The sequence below is a fragment of the Lethenteron reissneri genome, chromosome 25 (genome assembly GCF_015708825.2).
Source record: "Lethenteron reissneri isolate LAM-NWPU_2019-01 chromosome 25, ASM1570882v1, whole genome shotgun sequence".
NCBI lineage: Eukaryota > Metazoa > Chordata > Hyperoartia > Petromyzontiformes > Petromyzontidae > Lethenteron > Lethenteron reissneri.
This window is the reverse complement of record NC_083803.1, coordinates 7,368,750-7,390,595: the sequence shown is the minus strand read 5'-3', so window position 1 is coordinate 7,390,595 and position 21,846 is coordinate 7,368,750. Positions and strand designations below refer to the sequence as shown.

General features: G+C 42.9%; 1 protein-coding gene across 3 annotated transcripts in view; it reads left to right on the top strand.

Moving 5' to 3' along the window:
* Positions 1-21,846, top strand: part of ABCD4 (ATP binding cassette subfamily D member 4) — a 30,815-nt gene that overhangs the window by 5,929 nt on the left and 3,040 nt on the right. The window contains exons 2-20 of one of the 3 annotated variants that reach the window (XM_061559140.1): positions 1,692-1,866; positions 3,117-3,235; positions 3,996-4,123; positions 4,401-4,540; positions 5,777-5,893; positions 6,790-6,915; positions 7,920-7,970; positions 8,773-8,867; positions 11,594-11,715; positions 13,255-13,346; positions 13,785-13,877; positions 14,803-14,871; positions 15,772-15,977; positions 18,004-18,095; positions 18,609-18,645; positions 19,224-19,270; positions 19,860-19,912; positions 20,775-20,851; positions 21,375-21,490. In XM_061559140.1, coding sequence (XP_061415124.1) covers positions 1,823-1,866; positions 3,117-3,235; positions 3,996-4,123; positions 4,401-4,540; positions 5,777-5,893; positions 6,790-6,915; positions 7,920-7,970; positions 8,773-8,867; positions 11,594-11,715; positions 13,255-13,346; positions 13,785-13,877; positions 14,803-14,871; positions 15,772-15,977; positions 18,004-18,095; positions 18,609-18,645; positions 19,224-19,270; positions 19,860-19,912; positions 20,775-20,851; positions 21,375-21,490 — 1,824 coding nt within the window. In that variant the 5' untranslated portion in view covers positions 1,692-1,822. Of the gene's footprint in view, positions 1-1,691; positions 1,867-3,116; positions 3,236-3,995; positions 4,124-4,400; positions 4,541-5,776; positions 5,894-6,789; positions 6,916-7,919; positions 7,971-8,772; positions 8,868-11,593; positions 11,716-13,254; positions 13,347-13,784; positions 13,878-14,802; positions 14,872-15,771; positions 15,978-18,003; positions 18,096-18,608; positions 18,646-19,220; positions 19,271-19,859; positions 19,913-20,774; positions 20,852-21,374; positions 21,491-21,846 lie in introns of those variants that run through there. The other 2 variants (XM_061559139.1, XM_061559141.1) reach the window with 2 other exon arrangements.

The following is a 21,846-nucleotide window of genomic DNA, read 5'->3' as shown; positions in this document are numbered from 1 at the left end:
GCCTGGGTATGGCATCAGAAATGAGCCACGGTTATTCCACTTCTCTCTTGTGCACAATAACAATTGCCAGTAAGTGTGTTACACAAATTAATTAATCATTAGTGCTAATGATGAATTAATTTGATGCAGCGTCGTCCGTGCAAATTGCATTTCTCAATTTCGGAGAAATCACAGACAAGCTGGATGGCTGCCAGGCAGTGATCCAACATTGTATCTGCAGTTCTCATATATTAAGTTGTTTCTTTAGTCAATACGAGTTCATATTTGTGGGAGCAAACAGGATCACCCAGAGAAACACCACGAATGAGAGGGGGGGGGGGGGGGACAACACTGCTCTCTGCTGGCAAGACATAGTACTGCACCACTAGGGTTATTTAAAAGAGATCGTTATCTCTCTTGCCCCATGGGTGAGAAATTTGGCATAAATCATTGTTAGAAAGTGGCCAACCCTACACATTGACATGCCTGTTTGACAGTCAATGTGGACATGTTGCAGTGAACGTAGACTGGAATTATCAGTTCGGTGTGCTAAGAAGCACTAACAGTGCACATGTGAAAGTATACTGACGACAATCTTGATTTGCAGCTTTTGTGACTGAAAGGTGGTAATATGGTACGGAACAAAATTATTGTATGGATCAGGATGTATAGATTCTTAAATACGGCAGAATATGAGGATACGATATTTTTTCATCAGGTACGGTATGGGACGAAAGTATGCTTTTCTTTGTACCATTTTTATACTCGTTTCGTACCAACTCAGATAATAAATTATTAAGTTAAGCTTCTCAATCTGATAATTATTGGACTTTCTTGTCTTTAAAGGCGGCTGCAATAATTTAACACATCAGTTATCAAAAACTAAAATTGCACGCAAGATTTATTTCTCAAAATGACACTTAACATTGATAACGGATGAGAATTTTAAGCGTTTTTCATAAACATTTCGGAATTGTTATTTTGAATTAAAATGTTTATTGTCAATTCGAGCAAAAAATCTGGCATGTTTACAGAAGATTTTTTATGTTTTTTAATAGTAAGTTTTCTATAAAAAAAAACATTCAAGCAAAACAATATACTATAAGCTTGCTTGTCACCTATCCCTTATTTTCCAATATTTGTTTTCTTCGGTATAATATAACGCACGAAATTGTGGTACTAAATGTTACTGTATTGGTACTTTACGAAAAATAAGTACGGGACGAAAAAAAGTTCAAAGGTACGGTGCGAAATTACTGTACGATACTTATTTTCGAGTACAAAACACGAAAACAATATCGTACCGTATTGCCACCCTTTACTACATTATGGTGCTGTTTTTTTTGTTAAAATATTACACATTTCAGGAAATGGTTCTTCACATAGAGAGGCCAGAACGAATAATAAGAGTTGAAGACAACACTTGAGAATTAAAACAAATTAAATGTTTTCTGATGACCGTTTTTTTTTATTGACATATGGAGTTACCTAAACGTAGCTTGCTATTGGGTTCACAGAGAGACTCTTTAATAATCAAGAAATATTCCAAAATAAATCTAGATGAAAAGTACAAGTATTAAATGTTGCACTCAACAATGCATTTCTGGGCCCTATTTCCATTTATAAATGCGGTGGTGTAATCAAAATTGTCGTCACCACACGGTGGCGATGCGATCACACGTTGTCAACATTCACACTCAAATCTCTTCCAGGTCAGAGGCGAGGGTCCGCCTTGAGTTGCACCCAGGACTCTCGGAGGGAGGATCGTGGGGCGTGAAATAAGAGAGTTGGAGAACGAGGAGGAGGAGAAGGGAAGAGGAAGAGGAGAAAGGCAACCACGACCATGCACGGAACTCGGGATGGAACCCGTAGCAAGGAGAAGAGACGGTAAGTCTGGCAGGCGTCAAGGTGTCATCATAATGTGCACACTGCGGGGGTGATTGGTTGGGTGGGTCACACATGAGGTTCACGATGGCTGTGTTGGAGACACCGGGGATCCTGTGTTCAAATCCGGGTTCTGGTAAGAGTGGGCTCTCAAGCATTAACGAATTTCTGGTCTCAGATCGGTGACCGATCAATCACTTTAATCGGATCGTAACTTGATCATTTATATTGTTTGATATCAAACCCATTGACGTTGAGTGTTTTGAGATCAAACATCGCCTGGCAGGGCTTTTGAGAACTTGTGCGCCACCTAGCGTGGCTAAGGGACGATTGAAGTGACTTCGACTACTTGTGGGATGTCATCTTCAAGAAGCCATTGTTCGGCACAATGTAGTGCACTGCTCACTGTTGTACATTTTTTCGTCTCTTGACATTACGCCACCGACAGCCCAATTGAAATATATCACAGTTAGGGAGAAGAGATACATGGCCAAGTGTTCCGTTCTAAACATGTGACGTTGACGATGAGACACCCGAGTGTCACATCGTGTCACCTCGTCAATGTTTTTGTCAATCACAGAACATTTCCTAGAAATGATCAATGATGCCACTGAATATGCAGTACGACTGCGGAGAGCAGGACAAACAGCGTGGGGATGGTGACGACTTCACTATGTTTTCCAATACATGAGTTGGACGTCTTTCCAGGAAGGAAGTTATTGTACAGGAAAAAACACGTGAAGCTCAGCCAGTGCTTTCTTCATGCCAGCTGTATAGATGCATGCTCTACCAATATGCAGGGGCTATACATTGTGTAATATGATGCACGAACACATTCAGTTAAAGGCCTTTCCACTGCTGGATGAAGGGTGCCCCCAATGCAGTGTCAGTCATGGGGTTGTGTGACCATACTTCACCTCCATGGTCAGTGTGGACCACGGCTAGCCTGGCGTTAGCCAGTTAGCCGTGGCTGGTGATTGAACTCAGGCATGCTGGGTTTGAAGCACAGTGCACTAACCACTTGGGCAACGCTCCACCTAGTACGTTTAACATTGTGATATATAACACGTACACAAGAATAATAAGTACTCAGGAACTTATATATAGATACTTTCCTATTTATGTGCCTCTTTGGCTGTCTCAGCCAAAGTCAAATACAGTGTCTGATAATTGAAACTTTCTGATGATGTCCATGTTTTAGTAGCAGGCGTATATCCATATCGGTGAATGTGTTGATTGTGCTTATGTCCTAGGCCCAAGCTGGACATGGTGTTTGTGAGGAGGTTTGGAAAGTATGGATCGATCCTTTTTCCACACGTCACGTCTACAAGCTCCCTCATGTTTGCCACGCTGTTGGTCATCGGCCTACTCGGTGAGAATTATTTAGACTGTAGGAATCCGATGAGCTGTGAAGCTCTTTTTCACTGATGTCCAGTAGGGGCAGATAAGCAAGTTAGATAGGGGCAGGTCAGCAAGTAAGAATTACACAAGACATTGAGTCACTGCCACTTCTAGTTCCCCTCTGCAAGCCATGCACTTGCATGTCTCATTCAGTAGTTTTTTTATTTCTAAACTTGAATGTTAATATGAACAAGATCGCAATGTCAAATCGCCAATCGAATTTTTTTTTCTTAAAATGTATTTAAAGATGGTAAATTAAACTTACTTTTTAATATGATTGGCAACACGTTTTATTGGTCGTGTTTTGAGATTAATTTCAGCTTTAGCTGTTCGGGGCTGTTCTTTGGTAATGTTAAATTGCACCTGTGTGATATGATTATTTAGAGTTGAAGCTAATTATATGCTCGTGTTACATGTAGGGTGATTGAGCAAACTAATGTCTTCAACGGAAGAATCTAAAAAACGAGCAACAGTGAAAACTATCTTCTTGGTTCTTTCGGTAAAGTCACGTAGAAGGGAAATAATAAAATAAATACATTTTAACATAATGAAAACTAGATTATGAAAATGAGACGAACTTTTTTTAATCTAGAAACCAGTTAATGATCTTGTAGTGTAACAAGTAATCAAATAATTGTAACGGTATATATTTATATGCGGACTTAATATGATTTAAACAACATGTGGCAGCTGAACCCATGAACTGAAAAATGTATTCTGGGTGCCCACAGGGCAGCTGGTTATTTATCAGGTGGGCGTCATCCCAAGCCAATTCTACGAGATCCTGGGCAGCAAAGACTTTCCTAAGTTCAAGGGGCTGGTCGCCATCGCTGTTATCCTTATTGCTATTAACTCTTTCGTAAGTATTGCATTTTTCACTGTGCGAATGGTCTTTGCATCTCGAGTGTTAATAGGTGAACTGTTGTTGGTGCTTGTCCCCGGATGCTGTATCCTGGTTTGTACTGCAGTGGTGTTCTTCTCCTCCCTCTTGTTTCCCTTCCAAAACCACCGCGCCCCTCATTATATCCGTTGTGTTTTTCACTATCTCCACACGTGATGCATTCAAGTGTTTGTGTCCTCTGAGGCTCTTGAAGAGCACAACATGCCTGTTTTGGCCCTTCCTTCTGTGCTTGCAGCTGAAGAGCTGTGACCAGTACGTGTCGAGCCTTCTGTACCTCACCTGGAGACGAAGTGTCACCGAGCACCTGCACGATCTCTACTTCCGCGGACGGGCCTACTATAGGCTCAACACGCTGCAGGATGCTCTCGACAACCCGTGAGCGGCAGACCGTCTTTTTGTCAAAACGATGATATGATTGTTGAGCAAGACCCCAAACATCACACCTCCTGGTTTTGACTTCCCTCGAAGTCGCCTGGTTTACCATCAACCGCGACTTTGGCCATGCAACCCAAACTATGGACTCATATAGTAAACCACTGTAGTCTGCACTACTTCTACGAAGAAGGCAGAGCAAAACTACACAAATTCGCTGCAGAAGCATTCTCATGGCCAGCCGACCTCGACATTGGCATTCATATTGTGAACATATTGCCATACGTAAGAATATAATTGTTAACTTATAAGCTGTTTTAGCCCTAAGGTTTTTACACTACGTGTAGTAGTAGTTAGGTAAAGTTACATTTTACCAGGATATATACATCAACATTAACTGAGGTCTTATTCCCAAGGGTGGCCTGGGTTAAATGGTAAGTTTTATTAAAATATAAGGGTAGTCATTCATGAGGCATAGTCAGCGAAGGATCGCTGGCTGTGCGCCAAACGTGTGACTTCTTGCGACAGAATTCGCATAAACTGCTCTTGCTGCCATACCGGCATCTCGAGTGATTTGCTTGATCCACGGGGGGGTGGGGGGGGGGTGATCATGGGTGCGACCACGGGGGCGACGACGACATTTCTTTGAGGGTCGCAGTCCACTTCGAACCTGAAGTACGCAATTTGCCGGAGTTTGCGCATCAATAAGGGAGAGTCCATCTCTACTTATTGTCCATCTCTAAATGCTCAGTTTCCACTGGCTCGCCATCTTAATTTTCCCGTCATCGTTGTTGTTTATAGGGAAGCGCCTCGCACCTGCGTGGCAGCTCCGACGGCGCTAAAAGTGTTTTGACATTGAAACGCCACACATGGTGGGCAACAGAAAAGCCCAAACACACATCACATTGAGCATGAGCAACACACAATACATAGGCTGAAGATATTTCACTCATGACCGTGGTACTAAAGGGCTTATGTTCATAAATAAGTTAAGTAATCATGTCAACTACTTTAGTATTGTGAGACAGTTGTGGCAGAAACCAACATTTTTTTACAATACGTTCCATAATTGAGAAGCAAAAACCTGCCAAAGCTCTATCAATGATTCCTAAATGTGTAGATGGAACCTTGAAGGAATATCTTGTAATCATGTGTTTTTTATGTTAAACCCTTTAACAGTATTGTTGCGTTAAGCATTTTAATATTTTAATTAGAACGTGCTCCTCCGTTGTTCTGCAGGGATCAGAGAATCAGCCAGGATGTGGAGAGGTTCTGCAAGCAGCTCAGCCTGATGGCCAGCAAGTTGCTGATGTCGCCGTTCACTCTGTGCTACTATACATATCAGTGCTTCATCAGGTGCAGACACAATGCCAACACGCTTTTCTGACCGCAGAGCCTTCAGTACCTCTCTAATCATTGTGTTAACTTTGATCGTATTACCATACCCAACTGTAGACCATTGTGTTCAGCTTGAACGCTGAAAATTGGCAAGCTTCTACATTACCTATAAGCAAAAATGTGATTTGTTCATATCACGTATTAACTGTCTTGCAAAAAGTATAAGGAATTTCATTGGTTGCTCTTTCCAGCCTATTTATTAATAGTGTTATGTATTGCGTGAGCGCGCAGCCTGACCCTTTTCAGATATTCTAAAACCACGCGTCAGTCATCAACTCACCTGACTCTCACCACTCCCTAATTTGTAAAATATAGTGGAGAACCAATTGAGATTCATCAGCTCCCCCTGCCTCCACACACCCCTTCTCTAACGGCACAAGGCTGTCCGTTGTAGATGTTTTGAAACGGGGCTGTGGTGGATTTTCAATCGGCCGTGTGAATGAGCAGCGCCAGCACTGATACACTTTCAAACGAAACCCCATTAAATAGAATTGATGGAGTGCTCAGAAGAGCCCTCCGGACAACGATACATTTACACGTACAAAGATGCCTACATACAGATCAGCAGCTTACTACGTAGATGCTACCTTCGGGGGATAGCCATTGATGGCCTGTGCTCAATACTAACATCGGGAGTAGCGGCCGAAAGATCGGGAGGATGTCTGCTGCAAAGCTGTGAAATCAGCTGGCGTGCAAGCGTGCTAGATGGATCGCTGCATTGCAGGACCATGTGAGATGGCAACGGCCTGGCGAGGCCTTCATCAGGAATTTGATTGATCGTTGCGAATGATGTTGGTGAGGACAGAGATACACTCTAAAGGCCCTGGTGGTTGTGCTCGATTGTTGGCGCGCAGCACAGGCTGGATCGGCCCCGTGAGCGTGTTCGCCTACTTCCTCGTGGGCACGGTGACCAACAAGCTGCTCATGGGGCCAATCATCTCCACTCTCGTCGCTCAGGAGAAGATGGAGGGAGACTTCCGGTTGGTGCATGTTATGACCCAGCCCTCTTTATTTTCCCCTCCATTAAGAGCGAATTAACAGATGATGGCGAAGAAGTCACGATAAATAAATATATACGCACAATTTGTTCTTCATTTTTAACACGGAAAATTAGGAGTTGCTACCACGATGTAATGGTGAGCATGCTAGACTTGCAATCCAGAGGTGTGGCTGTTGACAACTTGGGTAGATTTCTTAAATCCTCTCTGCCTCTGTCCATCCAGCAGTATAAATGAGTGCACCGGCAGGTTGCATGTAGTGGGGTAAAGTATGGATATTTCTACATTTTCCAAAATGTTTGGCTCGTGTAGAAGAGTAGGCCAAATACCATCTATAGGGGGACTGTAGTGGAGGCCCTTCCGCCAGCAGTGGCGTGTGCAGGCGTTTGCAGCGCTGCACCTTTACCTTATTTAGCTCTCACAGAAGTGTCCGGTGGTAACTTCAGAGTGACTGTCGAGAAGGTGTCCTCGCCTGCTCACACTCCCAACTATGTGTATGTTCCGGTCGGATAGTTTAGACCAGGGGTCGGCAACCTGCAGCTCCGGATCCACATGTGGCCTCTTTAAGGACTCCATAATCCAGGGTTTTTTTTGGGTTAGCAGTCTTTAAGGACTGCAGTCTTTAAGGACTGTTTTGTAACGTTATTCACGTGAATTGCGGCTCTTGAAATATTGATTTCTTACCGATTTCGAAAAGATGGCTCTTTTTACTTTGGTTACCGACGCCTGGCTTAGATCATGTGACCTAATTTACTCCAGTAGGTCAATGAATCACGTGTTTTATGGGACTAATCTGATAAATGTATAACTTTCTGTCACACCATTGTAAAATATAATAGTTGTGCCTATGTTATGATTCACCAGGGTCTCCAAAAGGACAATGAATATGAATTGGTTTTCATTTAAAGCACGATGTTTATGTAATAAAATATGCAAAACTATTAACTCACGTCTATTATAGAAGTAACTCATTAACTGTTTGCCAGGTTTAAGCACATGGAGATCCGAGTGAATGCTGAATCGGCTGCTTTTTACAGGTACCGCCACAGTCCAGCCACTTGCCCTTTGCACTTTCCTCTACACGTTGGCAGTTTAGATGTCCCAGGGTGTGCCTTGTATGCTTTCATTCTTCTCCAAATGTACACCGAATGAAACAGTCTGGGTATTCAGTCACTCTGTAATAACCAATTTTAAAAGTTGTGTGCCATGTAAGGTCACAGTAAAAATAATTTTAAAAAAAGATTATAGCTGTAATTTTAGATTATGAACATAAACAATCTAATTAGCCCTCTATCTTCTGGCCTCTAAATATTGGACAGATGCATTGAACTCTATCTCTTAAGATGTTTCTCAAAATAACTATTCTAAAGTCCAACTGTCTTGTTTAAATGAGCATTGAGAGGGTGCTTATCTCTTGTTTAGAACCCAGAGGTAGTGCTGGATATGCCACATTCCTGTGACAGGGGCAAATACACCCTTAGGACAACCACTTTTGACTTCCCTACAAGTTTGTACCTCATTTATAGATCCTAGAGGAATGATTGGCTGAGTCAACCCCACAATCCAGGATTTGAACTCACAATCGTCCGATTGGAAGTTGCTTGTTCTATCTCTGAACCACTTAACTGGGTTAATGTTTTACTCCCTAACTATGTTATTTACCATTTAAATCCCACTGAGTTTTTACCTCTTTTCCAAAGATGACCTGGCCACATGTGATTGCTCATAGAATTGACTTCGCATATTTGGTCATTTATATTTGCTAAGTAATGTAAAAACATGTTTCTAAATGTTAACGACCATTAAGAGATGCATACTTCAGAGTGCTGTCTCTGTCAGGGCCGGGAGAGTGGAGCACACTCGCACCAATGCCCGCCTACACCGCCTTCTCAGCACCCAACAGACGCTCATGAACAAGGAGTTCTGGTTGTACCGTGAGTGTCTCCACCACCAGTTCACGATTGGGCTGACAAAAACCTGGACATGTTCAACAACAACAACAAAAACTCCACGCAATAAGATCAACAGACTGCCCTTACCACTTCTTTCCTCGCACTGCTCGACTTTGTAATTTCCTCCCATCGTCTCTTTCCCCAGGTCATTATAAACTCTCTCAACTCAAGAAAAAATATGAATTCTTACGTGTTACCGTATTCTCCGGATTTTAAGATACTACGGGAAGCGGGATGCACCCCAAACTGGTGCCCGGTGTCAATAAAGTTACGCAAATCTGGTCACACACACACACAGCTAACTGATTACGAGACGCACCCCCAAATTTGGCTTTCAATCGAGGGAAAATGAGTGCACCTTATGTATAATGCAGGAAATAAAGAAACAAGCTATACTTTGCTGGCCGCTTGGCATTCTGGGGGGTCTCTACCCAGCAACCGTGAAAAAAAAGCATTCACACAGGGTTCAGAGCAGCTAGACGGACAGAGTGTGCAGCGGCCTCACACGGCGGCTCTTCATTGCTGTTATCCTCTGGCGTGAATTGTTCTGCATCAAATTCCCAATGCCTGGTGGACAAGCTTTTTCTCTTCAAGTACCACTTTTGCACGGGGTCATTTTTACTTTTTTATTTTATTTTTACCAGGTAAAGCCCACCGAGCAAAATAGCTCTTTTTCAGAAGCGACCTTGCCACAAATGATTGCTCAACGAAGTGACTTATCATGTGGAAATGTATGGCAGCCCAAATACTCTTAACTTATTTTTCGAAACGTGGCAGGGAAAGACTGGACGACCAGGAGAAAAATCCACATGACCACGAGGAGAACATGCAAACTCTTTTCGATTTAAAGCTTTCGTGACTGGAGGGATTCATATTCTTGGTTCTTTCGGTAAAGTAACGTAGAAGGGAAATAATAAAATAACCAAAAAAAATTGAAAAATTTTTTTAAGTGCCGTTTTTTTTCTAATTTTCTTGCTGTGGTTTTCACACCTGATGATGATTGCTTGAATTGCAATCGAAACGTCGTGATCATTTGATTGTTTTATTTTAATTATTTTATTATTTCCCTTCTATGTGACTTTACCTGAAAGAACCAAGAATATGCAAACTCTTGTGAATGTGTGCTCTTCCTCCCAAGTGACCTAATTCATTGTCATCTTACATTTGAAAATCAGGTCTTCTTCTGACACAGTCCAGCATAAAACTAGGAACTGATGGTTATCAATTTAAAGTGGTAAATATTTATAGAAGCAACCAACTGTGATGGTCACAAGTGAGAAGAACTTGGATCGGTTGTTCTAATCTGTCCGATTTTTTCACATTCTGTTAGAGGGTGCCTATGCCAACTGATACAAACTTATCCAGCAATGGACAGAATAGTAAGAATAGCATAAATATCAGATGTACAAATTGTACGTTCTGTTTTTGACAGAACGTAATAAGAATTTTGATAAATAAAATTAAGATAAAAAAATACAAACAAATGTAAATCTTCATTTTATTTATAATTGTCAATGTTAATTCGTGTTAGTAATTTCATTTTCTGAATGTGCTGTTGATGTTGACGCCGTTTTTCAGTCACTGATTGCAATCGTTGCTTTCTGAGCGGTAGTCGCAGATGATTTTATTCTTAATTTGCATGTCTGATGAATTGCCTTGTGTCGTATTTGCTGTTAAGTCCCATTTGTGGTTAAGTCCCAACGATGTGCTCTGGTTTTTTCAAAAGTATTTCTTGAAATATTTCCAATTTTGTGTTGCCCGTGATCCGATTTGTAGATTAAAGCGTATTTAAATCAAGTTACAGCTGTCACATTGGGGCACGTAATTAAGTCCGTTTGTAGTTTACTGCAGGAAAACATGCATTTTGCTACACTTCGCAAAACTAAAGCATGCAAATTGGGCGAGCGTTAATTAACTTTTTTCATAGAAGGAGTTTGTGTTCTTCAGTGACTGTGCTACCCTGGTCAAGCAATGAACCCATTCCAAGGATGCACCCTCAGACTGAACTTGAGATGCCTTATCATTTGTTTCATGAGCTACTTGAATGATGCTCTTGTTACATTAGACGTAGGTACTGTTTTTGTTAAAATTACAAGGAATATCAGGTTAGGTCTGTTGATAAAGTAATCAACAATGTATTGCAATTCATTTCCTGGCCTATGTAGTGATGTAAGGATGGGCTGAATAGTCTGCATAAATCGGTCCTTGCACCGATGATACGTGTCAAATTGTTTGAGTGAGAATCGATTGTATGCTCCTTGTGAAAATAATATCCAGATTATATGCTCATGTTACATTTAGGCTAATGGACCAAACCAAACGGTGAGAAACGAAGCAGATAAAAAAACCAAACGAACAAGATATGTAAAAAAAGACAAATAAATCGCTTCTAGAATCGTGAGCTGGAACTGGAGGCCAGGGGAGGGGTCAGTGGAGAAGCTGGGGGAGGGTGATGAATCTATCCGTGTCTGTCTCTCACTGTTTTTCCCAAATGGTGAATAACTGACCTGATATTGTACCTTATATATTGCTCACATTTTTAAGGCCTTCTATGAGGAAAACATATTTCCATTTACTTCATGCACATGGATTGTGCCTTAAAATCGTCAGAAAGTGTCAGCTTATTTTTTTCCTATTTGAAATACCAGAAGCTATGTGATATGTGTTGGTTTAAATTACGGCATACGCGTTGTTGCTGCCTTCCACAGTGGCAGTGAATATGTTTGACTACATGGGCAGCATCCTAAGTTACGTCGTCATCGCCATCCCAATTTTTGCCGGCGTCTACGACCACCTGAGCCCCTCCGAGCTCAGCGCACTCGTCAGCAAGGTGAGCCTTGGCTGGAGCAGTAGCCACAGCGTAGGGAGCGGTAGCGCAGCAGTTCTCACACTTCGCTGCGAACTCGGTGACGTGAGTTCGTTTTACATGGTCGCCAACATCGGTGGCGAACATGTTAACCGGTCACAAGCCCTCCTCGGTCGACTTCATCGTAAATGAGTACCTAGGGCGGTGTGTAAACGCAATGGCGGAGCCAGGATTTTCAGGTAGGGGGGGCAACCCGTCCAGCAATGAAAAATGATAGGAGTTGTTAGCAAGTAAGACTTGTCCCTTGCTTTTTATTCGACGCATGTGCGGCGATGGCACAGCCATCGATCGAGGGTCGAATTCGAACCGTGTGTGATCGGTATCACGCTCGCTGAAGGTGAATGCCTTCAGGGAAGTCGTGTACTCTATACGCAACTGCGCACAATTCTGTGAGTCACTTATAACTACTTTGCTGTTACTTATTGCCAATTATGGACTCAGACTATTGTCCTATCATCTCATAGAGTCCCTGGCACATAACAATATGCTACACAGTGGCAGTGGCGGTCTCAAAATGCCGATTTATTACTAATAAACCCAGTGTGTAAACATCACCATGCAGGGGACAAAAGAGATCGAAAGCGGTGCTGGCCACACCACCCCTCGTGCGCCTTGCTGGGCTTAATAGGTGCTCACGAACAGCACTTGCCCCAACATTTTGTACGGCTACGAGGAGGGTCTTTGTTGGTCGGTCTGTAGCAATGTGAATACGTTGACCGCGGATGTAGTCTTGCTCGAATATTTTCAACGTTACACGTTTCCATTTAGCCAGCAATGCTAATTTATTTTCGATGATGGCTAAGTATTTTTGCAGCTCTACAGCATAAATTACATTTTGGAGGGGAGGAGGAGGGGGGGTGGTTTGCAATTTTTAAGTTGTTTAACATAAGTAGAGATGCCACTCATAAGGAGGTGAAGATCTTACTATAAATGCATTTCGACTAATCAGGCTTTAATGAATCATTTGCATTTTCTTTCTTAAGTTCAATTTCCAGGAACTTGCCTGCTTACAGCTCAAATGACAAAAGATTAGAACGAGAGTACTGGATGATTATGCAGATTATGCCAGAGAGCAGACGATCATGCAGATTACGTATGGAGCAGACCGATGACTTCCACTAATGTGATGTTTTCCAGAGGCTTGCAATGTGCATGCTTTACCACGAGAATTTGCATAGATTAGTGGCCCCACTCTTTAATTTCTTCTCTGATTAGGCGGAGGCATAAGCCGGCAATCAGGGACATGGGCTTCTGTGCCACCCCCCTACAAGCCCCACCAGCTTGCCACCCAGATGAGAGCCCAAACAAAGCTTTTTCCAGCCCCTCACTAATGAGAGAACTCGCCCAGTTATGGCTAGCCACTGCAAGCAGCTGTCATGTCTTCAAAACTAGGTTGTGTTAAAGGAGACTATAAAAATACACTTAGATTGAATTGGATCTGTGCCGTCCTCGACCGAATTAAAATGCAGCGTTTAACATGTCTGTGTTTGTCTTTTTTGACAGAATGCTTTCGTATGCATCTACCTCATCAATTGCTTCAGCCAGCTGATCGACCTGTCTAGCAAGCTGTCAGATGTGGCTGGATACACGCACAGGTTACTCGCATTATGATATCTGCTTTTCCCATTAGAACATTTTCCCCTTGCAATTTGAAGTCCAGTTAATCTATATTATAGCACAGTAGAAAAGCTTGGATTTTCTTCCCTGCTGGTCCTAGAGTTAGGCTTGAAGGATAAATGTATGTCACAGTGTGAGCAGTGCAGCAATCTCAATAGTTCCACTGTACATCTGTTTTCCCAGATGTACTCGCACTGATGGTTAAGTATGGTCAAATATCCCCCCCACAACCAGCACAACGTTGAAGGCCCTCATCCGGCAGTGGATTGACAAAAAGAGTTATAGACCTATGCAAGGCACACTCAGTAATTTACATCAGGCCTGCACGACAATTCCACGCATCACACGCAGGCATGCGTCGTTATCTGCCGGTTGCATGCATGCCGTGTTAAGCAGCAGCTGCCTCATCTGTTCAGGATTGGAGAGCTGCAAGAGGTATTGCTGGAGCCGACAGATGCCCCCCACGATAAGTGGGATCCAACCCGGGAGGCATCATGGGATTTTGAGAGGTGAGAGCACTCCGGCTAGAGCCACTCCCACCACTCCTCTACTCATTCATAATCGAGAAAAAAACTGCAAAGTTTCAAAACCTTTCTGCAAAGCAAGACTATAATTTCGTCCTTTTTTTTGCCAAGTTTGATCCCGATTGTGCTATCGGTGTCATAAAACGATGAATCTATTCGGAGCTCTCTCCCAGCATGTGCAATGGCCCACAGAAGGGGATATCATAAAACTACATCTGAGATCCCTTTACGTGTTCTCTGATCCACACACCAGGGGGCAGTATTTTCACACTTTTGCAACAGAGCAATGCGTTTTACAGGACATTTTTTCTAAATCTCAGACCTGGCATTTTGCCCAAATTTAATATGATGGTGTTTTGTAGTCATTGTTTCCTGGACAGAAACGATCAACTCTCTACACTGAAAAACTCTGTTTAATCACAGGTGGATACATGGATTCGAACCCTAGACTTCAATGGTACCAGCTCAATGCTCTGACCTCTAGACTGTCCAGAAGCTCTAATAATACTTTCATATAAAATAATCATTAAAATTTATAATGCGCATTCTATCCTAGGATCCCAATGCACAATGCATGAAAAGCAGGAAACAAAAACAGAGCCAGGGCAACCGACCAAACTAAAGAGGGAAGGCCAGTTTAAAGAGATGGGTTTTCAAAGCAGACTTAAATATATCTACCGACTCTGATTGCCTGATTTAAAATGGCAAAGCATTGCATAGCTTGGGTGCCACGGTAACAAAAGACCGATCACCGAAGAGGCATCATAAAAATAATGGTGATAACTTTAGTTGTCACTCATGCCTGTGATATTATTATTCAAGATATTTTGTGATCTCTAATAGGTCCTTGTCCGACTTGGCGATCAGATTGACTTCCCTGTGTGTGGTGTGTGTGTGTGCCTGCGTGCAGCTGTCAGTGTGAGAGATGCAACACGGAGGGGATGGAGGCAAGGTCCCTGGCAAGCGTCACTAAGCTGAGGTATCTCGGTTGCCACTAATCGACGTGCCGAGGTGTATCGCTAGCTGCAGGGGGAAGGCTAGCACACAGAGTCGTGTGAGCTGCATGTAGATTCTATCCCCTGCCCAAAATGCCCACGATATTTAATGCGGCGTTGAAATAAACCACTTGTGCATTTTATTGCCATGATATCCAATTGTTTTGGTAAATTTTCTTTTCACATTTTCCAACGCACGGTACACTTCTGACAATGACATTTTGCCCGAGGTTACACCTTGGTACATATCCTGAATGTAAGTGCATATTATGGAAGTTTTAAAGGGTTGGTAGAATATTTTTTTTTAAACGCACAAAGGGTTGGGAGGTGAAATGTTGTATTCTTTACAGTTTTCAAATACTACCAATCATAGCAATGTGTTTACAAGTATAAAAGTGAAATTTTACGCATCATGAACATACGCAATAGGATCACAGTTTCAATATGTTACACGTACCATGAAGTACCTGGTAACTACAACATTGGAAGTGTATTTGGAAAAATGGGTGTTTTCACGTGCATAATATAACATTTGAAACAATATGCAGTGTATCCATTTACTGTTCAACTACACATCCACGTGTATGTGTGTGCGTGCAGTCATCAATATGTGGTGCATTAGCACAGTGGTTAGTGCACTGTGCTACAAACCCGGTAGCCGCAGTTCAATTCCCACTCATGATCAATAACAGTGAAACATATTTGAACCAATCCTAGGCCTCCTCTAGGTCGACTCAGCCTTAAATGAGTATCCTGCAGGCATGGTGTTGGCCACCGCCTCCCCCCCCCCCCACCGTGTGCTATACCAGCCTTCATAGGTGCTCGCTAACAGTACTTGCCCCAACAGTCTGTTCAGGCTATATGGGGGATCTTTGTCTTTGCAGCGTCATTGAACCGTGGGACGAGGTGGCGAAGGACGCCTTTGTGCTAGACCGCGTGTCCTACAGCACTCCCTCTAGCACCGAAGCTCTCGTGCGGGACCTGTCTCTCCAGCTCGCCTGGGGCCAGAACATCCTGGTGGTGGGAAACACGGGCACGGGGAAAACCACTCTCCTGCGTGTGCTCAACGGCCTATGGCCTACCCTAAAAGGCGAGCATGGCGGACGGCGACAGTGTCTGCTCCCCAACCGTAGCTGTTTCGCATCGGTTGATTGAAATCTCTTCTTCTTGGTTCTTTCTGGTAAAGTCACATAGAAGGGAAATAATAAAATAATGAAAATAAAACATAATAAAATACAATTCTCACGACGTTTCGGCCACAACGCAAGCAGCCGTCCTCAGGTGAAGAACAGGTCTGTCGGAAAGACAGCGTCATTTCAGACGCTGTCTTTCCAACAGACCTGTTCTTCACTGTCTGTCGGAAAGACAGCGTCATTTCAGATGCTGTCTTTCCGATAGACCTGTTCTTCACTGTCTGTCGGAAAGACAGCGTCATTTCAGATGCTGTCTTTCCGACAGACCTGTTCTTCACCTGATGACGGCTGCTTACGTTGTGGCCGAAACGTCGTGAGAATTGTATTTTATTTTTATTATTTTATTTTTTCCCTTCTACGTGACTTTACCGAAAAAACCAAGAAGATAAATCCCTGCAGTCACGAAAGCTTTAAATCATGATTGAAATCTGTTATTCAGTCCCTCCAGAAAAACGCGATTATGCGATCGCAAGATTCCACGCAAAATCAGCCAAAGTCCGCATATTCATGCGGGGGGCGCGTTTTTTCAAATACGCCGCACTTTTGCCGCATAAATTGCAGATTTCCGCGCGCAAAATATGCGGGCTTGCATGATTTCATAATCCCCGCATTTCCGTTGCAAAAAGTCACATATATCTTAGCAGAAAGTTGAAAAATGTTGCGTTTACTTCACACAAGCGCAGCCATTTCCCCTGTTGCCATGGGAACGTTATGAAGTGACGTCACTCATTACAGTTGTAAGATTGCACTTTTTGTTAGTAGTATGTAAATTTACATTACTGTAAGACTGTACTGTTACTGTATTGCTTACGTTACTGTGCACTGAAAACACTTATTTTAACAGAAGATGTCTGTTTTGTATAGCTACCTCTGTAAAACAGGAAGCACACATTTAATTTTTTAATATTTTATTTATTCATTTTTACAGAAGTTGTAGCATATTCATTTTGTAAAGCTACAGAACTTGTTCGACTCAATGTTTTGTAAGTTTGAGCCATCTGTTTGTTAAGGTCTGAAATAAAACAAGATGAGAACTTAAATATTCCCAGCACTTTCTGTGATGTAGTATGCTTGCTTATCATAGGAAGTAATAAGAAATTACTCTTTACATTAAAGTAGTAGCCTAGTGAATAAGGTGTTGGGGGAAACACTTTTTTTTCTCTTTTTCATCAAACCGCAATTTTTGCAAGTTCCCGCAATTTTGGCAAGTTCCCGCAATTTAATCGCATAAAATTGCATAAATATCCCGCATATTCCATCGCATTTTTTAAGAAAACGTGCCGCATAATCAACGATTTTTGCCCGCAACAATCACCAAAAAACTCCGCGTTTTTCTGGAGGGACTGGTTATTACTCTCGCAATACATACATTGAATCTCAAGTGTAAGAATACTGTTACGTAGTATGCAGTTGGTTGGTGAGTGCGAAACTAAGATCTTGGCTGGTAATGGTGGTTATGATGCAATTGGTTCATGAACAATCTGCAGGGTCATAGACACCTTGTATCTAGTATAGGTTTTCTACATGTATTACAGTAGCAAATTATTAAATTGAATGGAGATCCTGAATTGTGACAATAAATCAAATTGAAATGGAGGTGAATCATTTCTGACGTTTTGTTTAGCCAAACAATCGTGTCTTGTAGTTGGCCATATTACCTTAAACAAAGTTGAGTTTTAAAATGGAGTAACGTGTATAGTATATGTCGTTTTATTGCTAATATGTACCATTTGCTTGCCGTTGATATTAATTGATTTTTGTTTAGCTATGCCAGGATTTAGGAAAAGATTCTTGTCCTGTAAAAGCTGTGGGTCACTTGTGTGCCATGGTGCTCATCTCAGGAGGGAAGCTCCGGTGCTTTATATTCTACAGCATCTTGTGCGTAACCACTGATGTGTTCAATGTGAGCACGATGTCGCGCAGGCTCTGTCCACATGAGGACCTGCTTTGGGCCACGGGGAATTCTCTTCTTGCCGCAGAAGCCTTACTTCACTGATGGGACCCTCCGTGAGCAGGTCCATTGCTTTGCAGTCACTCGCCCCCATTTCTCTCTCTCTCTTGAAAAAAATGTTTGGTGACACTGCATTGGTCAGTGGTCAACACATTTATAAGTAGCACTGGATGCCATAAAAGGGAAAACGTGTAATAGGTGACATTTCGGGCAATGAGTCTTTCTTCATAGCACATAAATACAGAGGCCAGAGAGACAGAGTGAATAAGAGTTGGAGACTGTTTACGTGGAAATGTATTTACCGAGTGTTGGGTTATTAATCGGCTGCGTCGAGTGGAGGGCTTTACGACACACGTTTTACTTACGTGATCTGACCAATATATAAATTGGGAATTACAACAATGGAGTTTACCTGCACTGCCCTCTGCTGGCAATGTAGGCTCCGCAGTGGCCTACAAACACCTGTTTTATCCACAGTGGTCACCCATCATCCAAGCACTATTAATCCTCGGTCCTCTTTGTATGTTGTACCCTTTTGAACCAGCTTGCTTAATACACGATGTTCTCTCTGCTGTAGGTCATTTACCCATTGAAGGAGATGTACCCTGTTACTGGTAAGCAGGCTTTTTTTTACGAGAGATAGAATTGTTATGGTTACTTATATGAGGCCTACAGATATTGTTGATGATCTCACCACTACATTTAGACATTGCACAACCTCACAGTGACCCATGCATTTATTGGCTTTTAATACTATTACTTACACAAATGCGGAGTTTTAATTGTGATCATGTTATGCAGGTGTTGTAATTTCCCTTCACGTACTTTTAATAAGCTCCTGTGTATGTACATTCCTAATGAAAAGGGATATGTCTGGTTGTCATCTTATTTTGTGTTTTAATGCAGCCAGGTGGCTCAGAGAATTGTGCAAGCAGCTCACAATCAGACGGTTGCAAATTAAATCCTACTTGCAGATTGACTCAACCCATCATCTCTCTGGGGTCGATAAAAATAAGTATCACTTGATTGGAGAAGTCAATCCCCGCCATAGGGATGCGGCTTTCCTCCACTGGCTCAGGGCTGTAAACATGAGCTTAAGCACGGGCTCAATGCCCATTTGAGCAGACAGTCACTCTGATCACGTGTGTTTAAGACCACCTTGAATTAACCTTCATGTCCGGTCTGCCAGAAGATTTTGATGACAAGAGGATTTTACACTTTCTGGACTGCGTCGGGATGGTGAGACGTACCCCCGCACCTTTTGCAATACACGGACCCTAACCCTGGGTGCAGGGCTTACATTTTCGCTTACAAGGGTGCAGTTTAATGAACACTGTCGCCTGATGAAGCTAGTTGTAATTACTGGCGAAACGTCGTACTCAGATTGTAAATGTTGTGGCTTGGCTCTCCAACACACCGGTGTGCTGTACTAGTGACGAATTGGCATGTTCTGTTAACGTGATAACCCTTACTAGTTGGCTGTGTCGGGTGGTGGTGGGTTTTAACGACATATATTTACGCAATCTAAGCCAAAAAACCTCTTATTAATTAACACTGCCTGGCCCACTAGTGGAGAATACTGTGTGCGCAATGGGGCAAAGTAGATCTGTTACAGCTGCGCAATAGTTATTGTGTAACACACCAGCTGGTGAAGGGCTTTGTCATCACACAATCTACAAACCTCCCAGTGGCAAGGCGATTACTCTTGTGTAAATTACTGTTACCAAAGTAGACAAAGCCCCCTATTGTGCTGCGGTACGCAGATGTGATATTGCCCATTTGAATTACACATGCCACACGTTATTGTTGTTTTGTGTGCGCTCTGTAGTCGACCCTCCTGGATAGGACTGGTGGCCTTGACCAAGAAGTGGACTGGAGCTGGTGAGTGTGTGGCTCGTGGAGTTCTTGATTCTCTCCAGCACTGCGAATCAGATGGCAATGCGATATACATGACCCTGCTAGCTCTTGTCTTGTAACTCTTCTTCATGTGCTGGGTGGTTAAACGACAATCGTGTTTTTTTGTTCGAGTGTGGTGGAGCCAATGTTTAATCCAGAGCCTTGAACCCCTGGAGTGGTGGATAATTACAATTTGTGAAACTTCCCAACCGACTGGGATAAGAGATGTCCAGGCGATGACAGTACAGCAAATGACTTCTGGGGCCCATCTGTGTTCATGTTTGAGTAGTATCCCCTCTCTGTGCAGTGGGCAGCGCAAGAGAGCGCAGCAAGAGCCATTGTTGCACTGTGCTCCTATGCTCTTACTTTTGTGCCTTCACCAACCCACACTGACCAGAATGGTGGGGTATGGGGAGGCCTTCATCCATCACTGGATTGACAATGACTCTACATGTGCATGAACGTTGTCCTCTTGCACTTGTGGATTTTTTTTCTGGGTTGTCTATTTTTCTCCCGCTCACAAAACACTCTTGAACACGGATTTCACCAAACGTCCAGATTCAGGACACTCCTGAAAACATAAGTCTTGAGGCTCGCTGAGGCTTTCCTGGATAAATAAATAGAATAACATTACTGTATTCACTTTAATCATCTGACAACATTCTGTGAGGCCCTTTTGGCTTTATGCGACAATGGTAGCAAATGGCACCGCTGTTATCTTAGATGATGTTGTGATGAAATTATGGAATATGGCAAAAAGGGTAGTTAATTCATCTCTCGATTGTATGTTCCATTGTCATTTATTTTTCTTGGTGGTAGTTTGATTCGGTGTGTATTCACTGAACAGGTCCGATGCCCTTTCTCCTGGAGAGATGCAGAGACTGACTTTCGCAAGGCTCTTCTACCATCAGCCAACCTATGCAGGTATGAAAGCTGTTTATTGTACAGAGTGCCTTCCTCATCAAATTCAGAATTACTTAGCCCTACAACAAAATGGCAACCATTTACTAATGTAAGGAGAAAATACTTTAATTCCTATTTTGCTATGCTATCCTGTAATAGATATGTCATGGCTGACCATGAGTCCTATAAGGAGATCTGGAATGTCATCTGGTAAACGGTTCTCCACTCTGCTCATTATCCGTAAACATATTTGTAATTCACTGCAACTGCCAAAGCTGTTGACTGGGATGTCAGAACTTAACATTGCACTGTAAAATGTTGCTATACCTTCATACTCATCATTTGTAAATGTGGAATCGTGGTGTGGGATTCCTACCACTGGCTCTCAGAGTTATCAGAGGAGATTAGCACAAGCCCAAAACTTGTTTGAGCTTTGAGACACTAGAGTTGTTGGTTCAGAATTATCTCTAAATGACCCTCTCCTGGTTTTATATTGCCTTGTGTCGTATCCTCCACCTCCGATGCTAAATCCCCCAAACACAAGTCCTGGACGAGGCGACGAGTGCGCTGACGGAGGACGTGGAGGGAGACATGTACCGCATGTGCAAGCAGCTGGGCATGACGGTGCTTAGTGTGGGCCACCGCAGCAGCCTGGAGAAGGTGAGTGTCGGGGGGGAGAGCAGTCGGAGAGGGCAGCCAGGGACTACAGCCGGGGAGGGAAGCTGAGGAGGGAGGTGGGCCAATTACCACAGGGCCCTCCACTAGAGGAAAAAGCATCGCATCATCACCCACAGGCAAATTATACGGCCGATACACCAGGTGTCTTGCCGCTGCGTCTACTTTATTAATGCTTTGCAACTTAGGATCAAAGCGTTCATGCAATAAGTTTGTCTGTCTTTGTAACAGAGGGTACTGCGACTATTGTGGTGATGATCCAATATGAACCAAGCTGTGGTATACAGCTGTGTTGTTGTTGGGGACTTGCCCTAATAGAAAATGGCCCAGTTGGTCAAAGG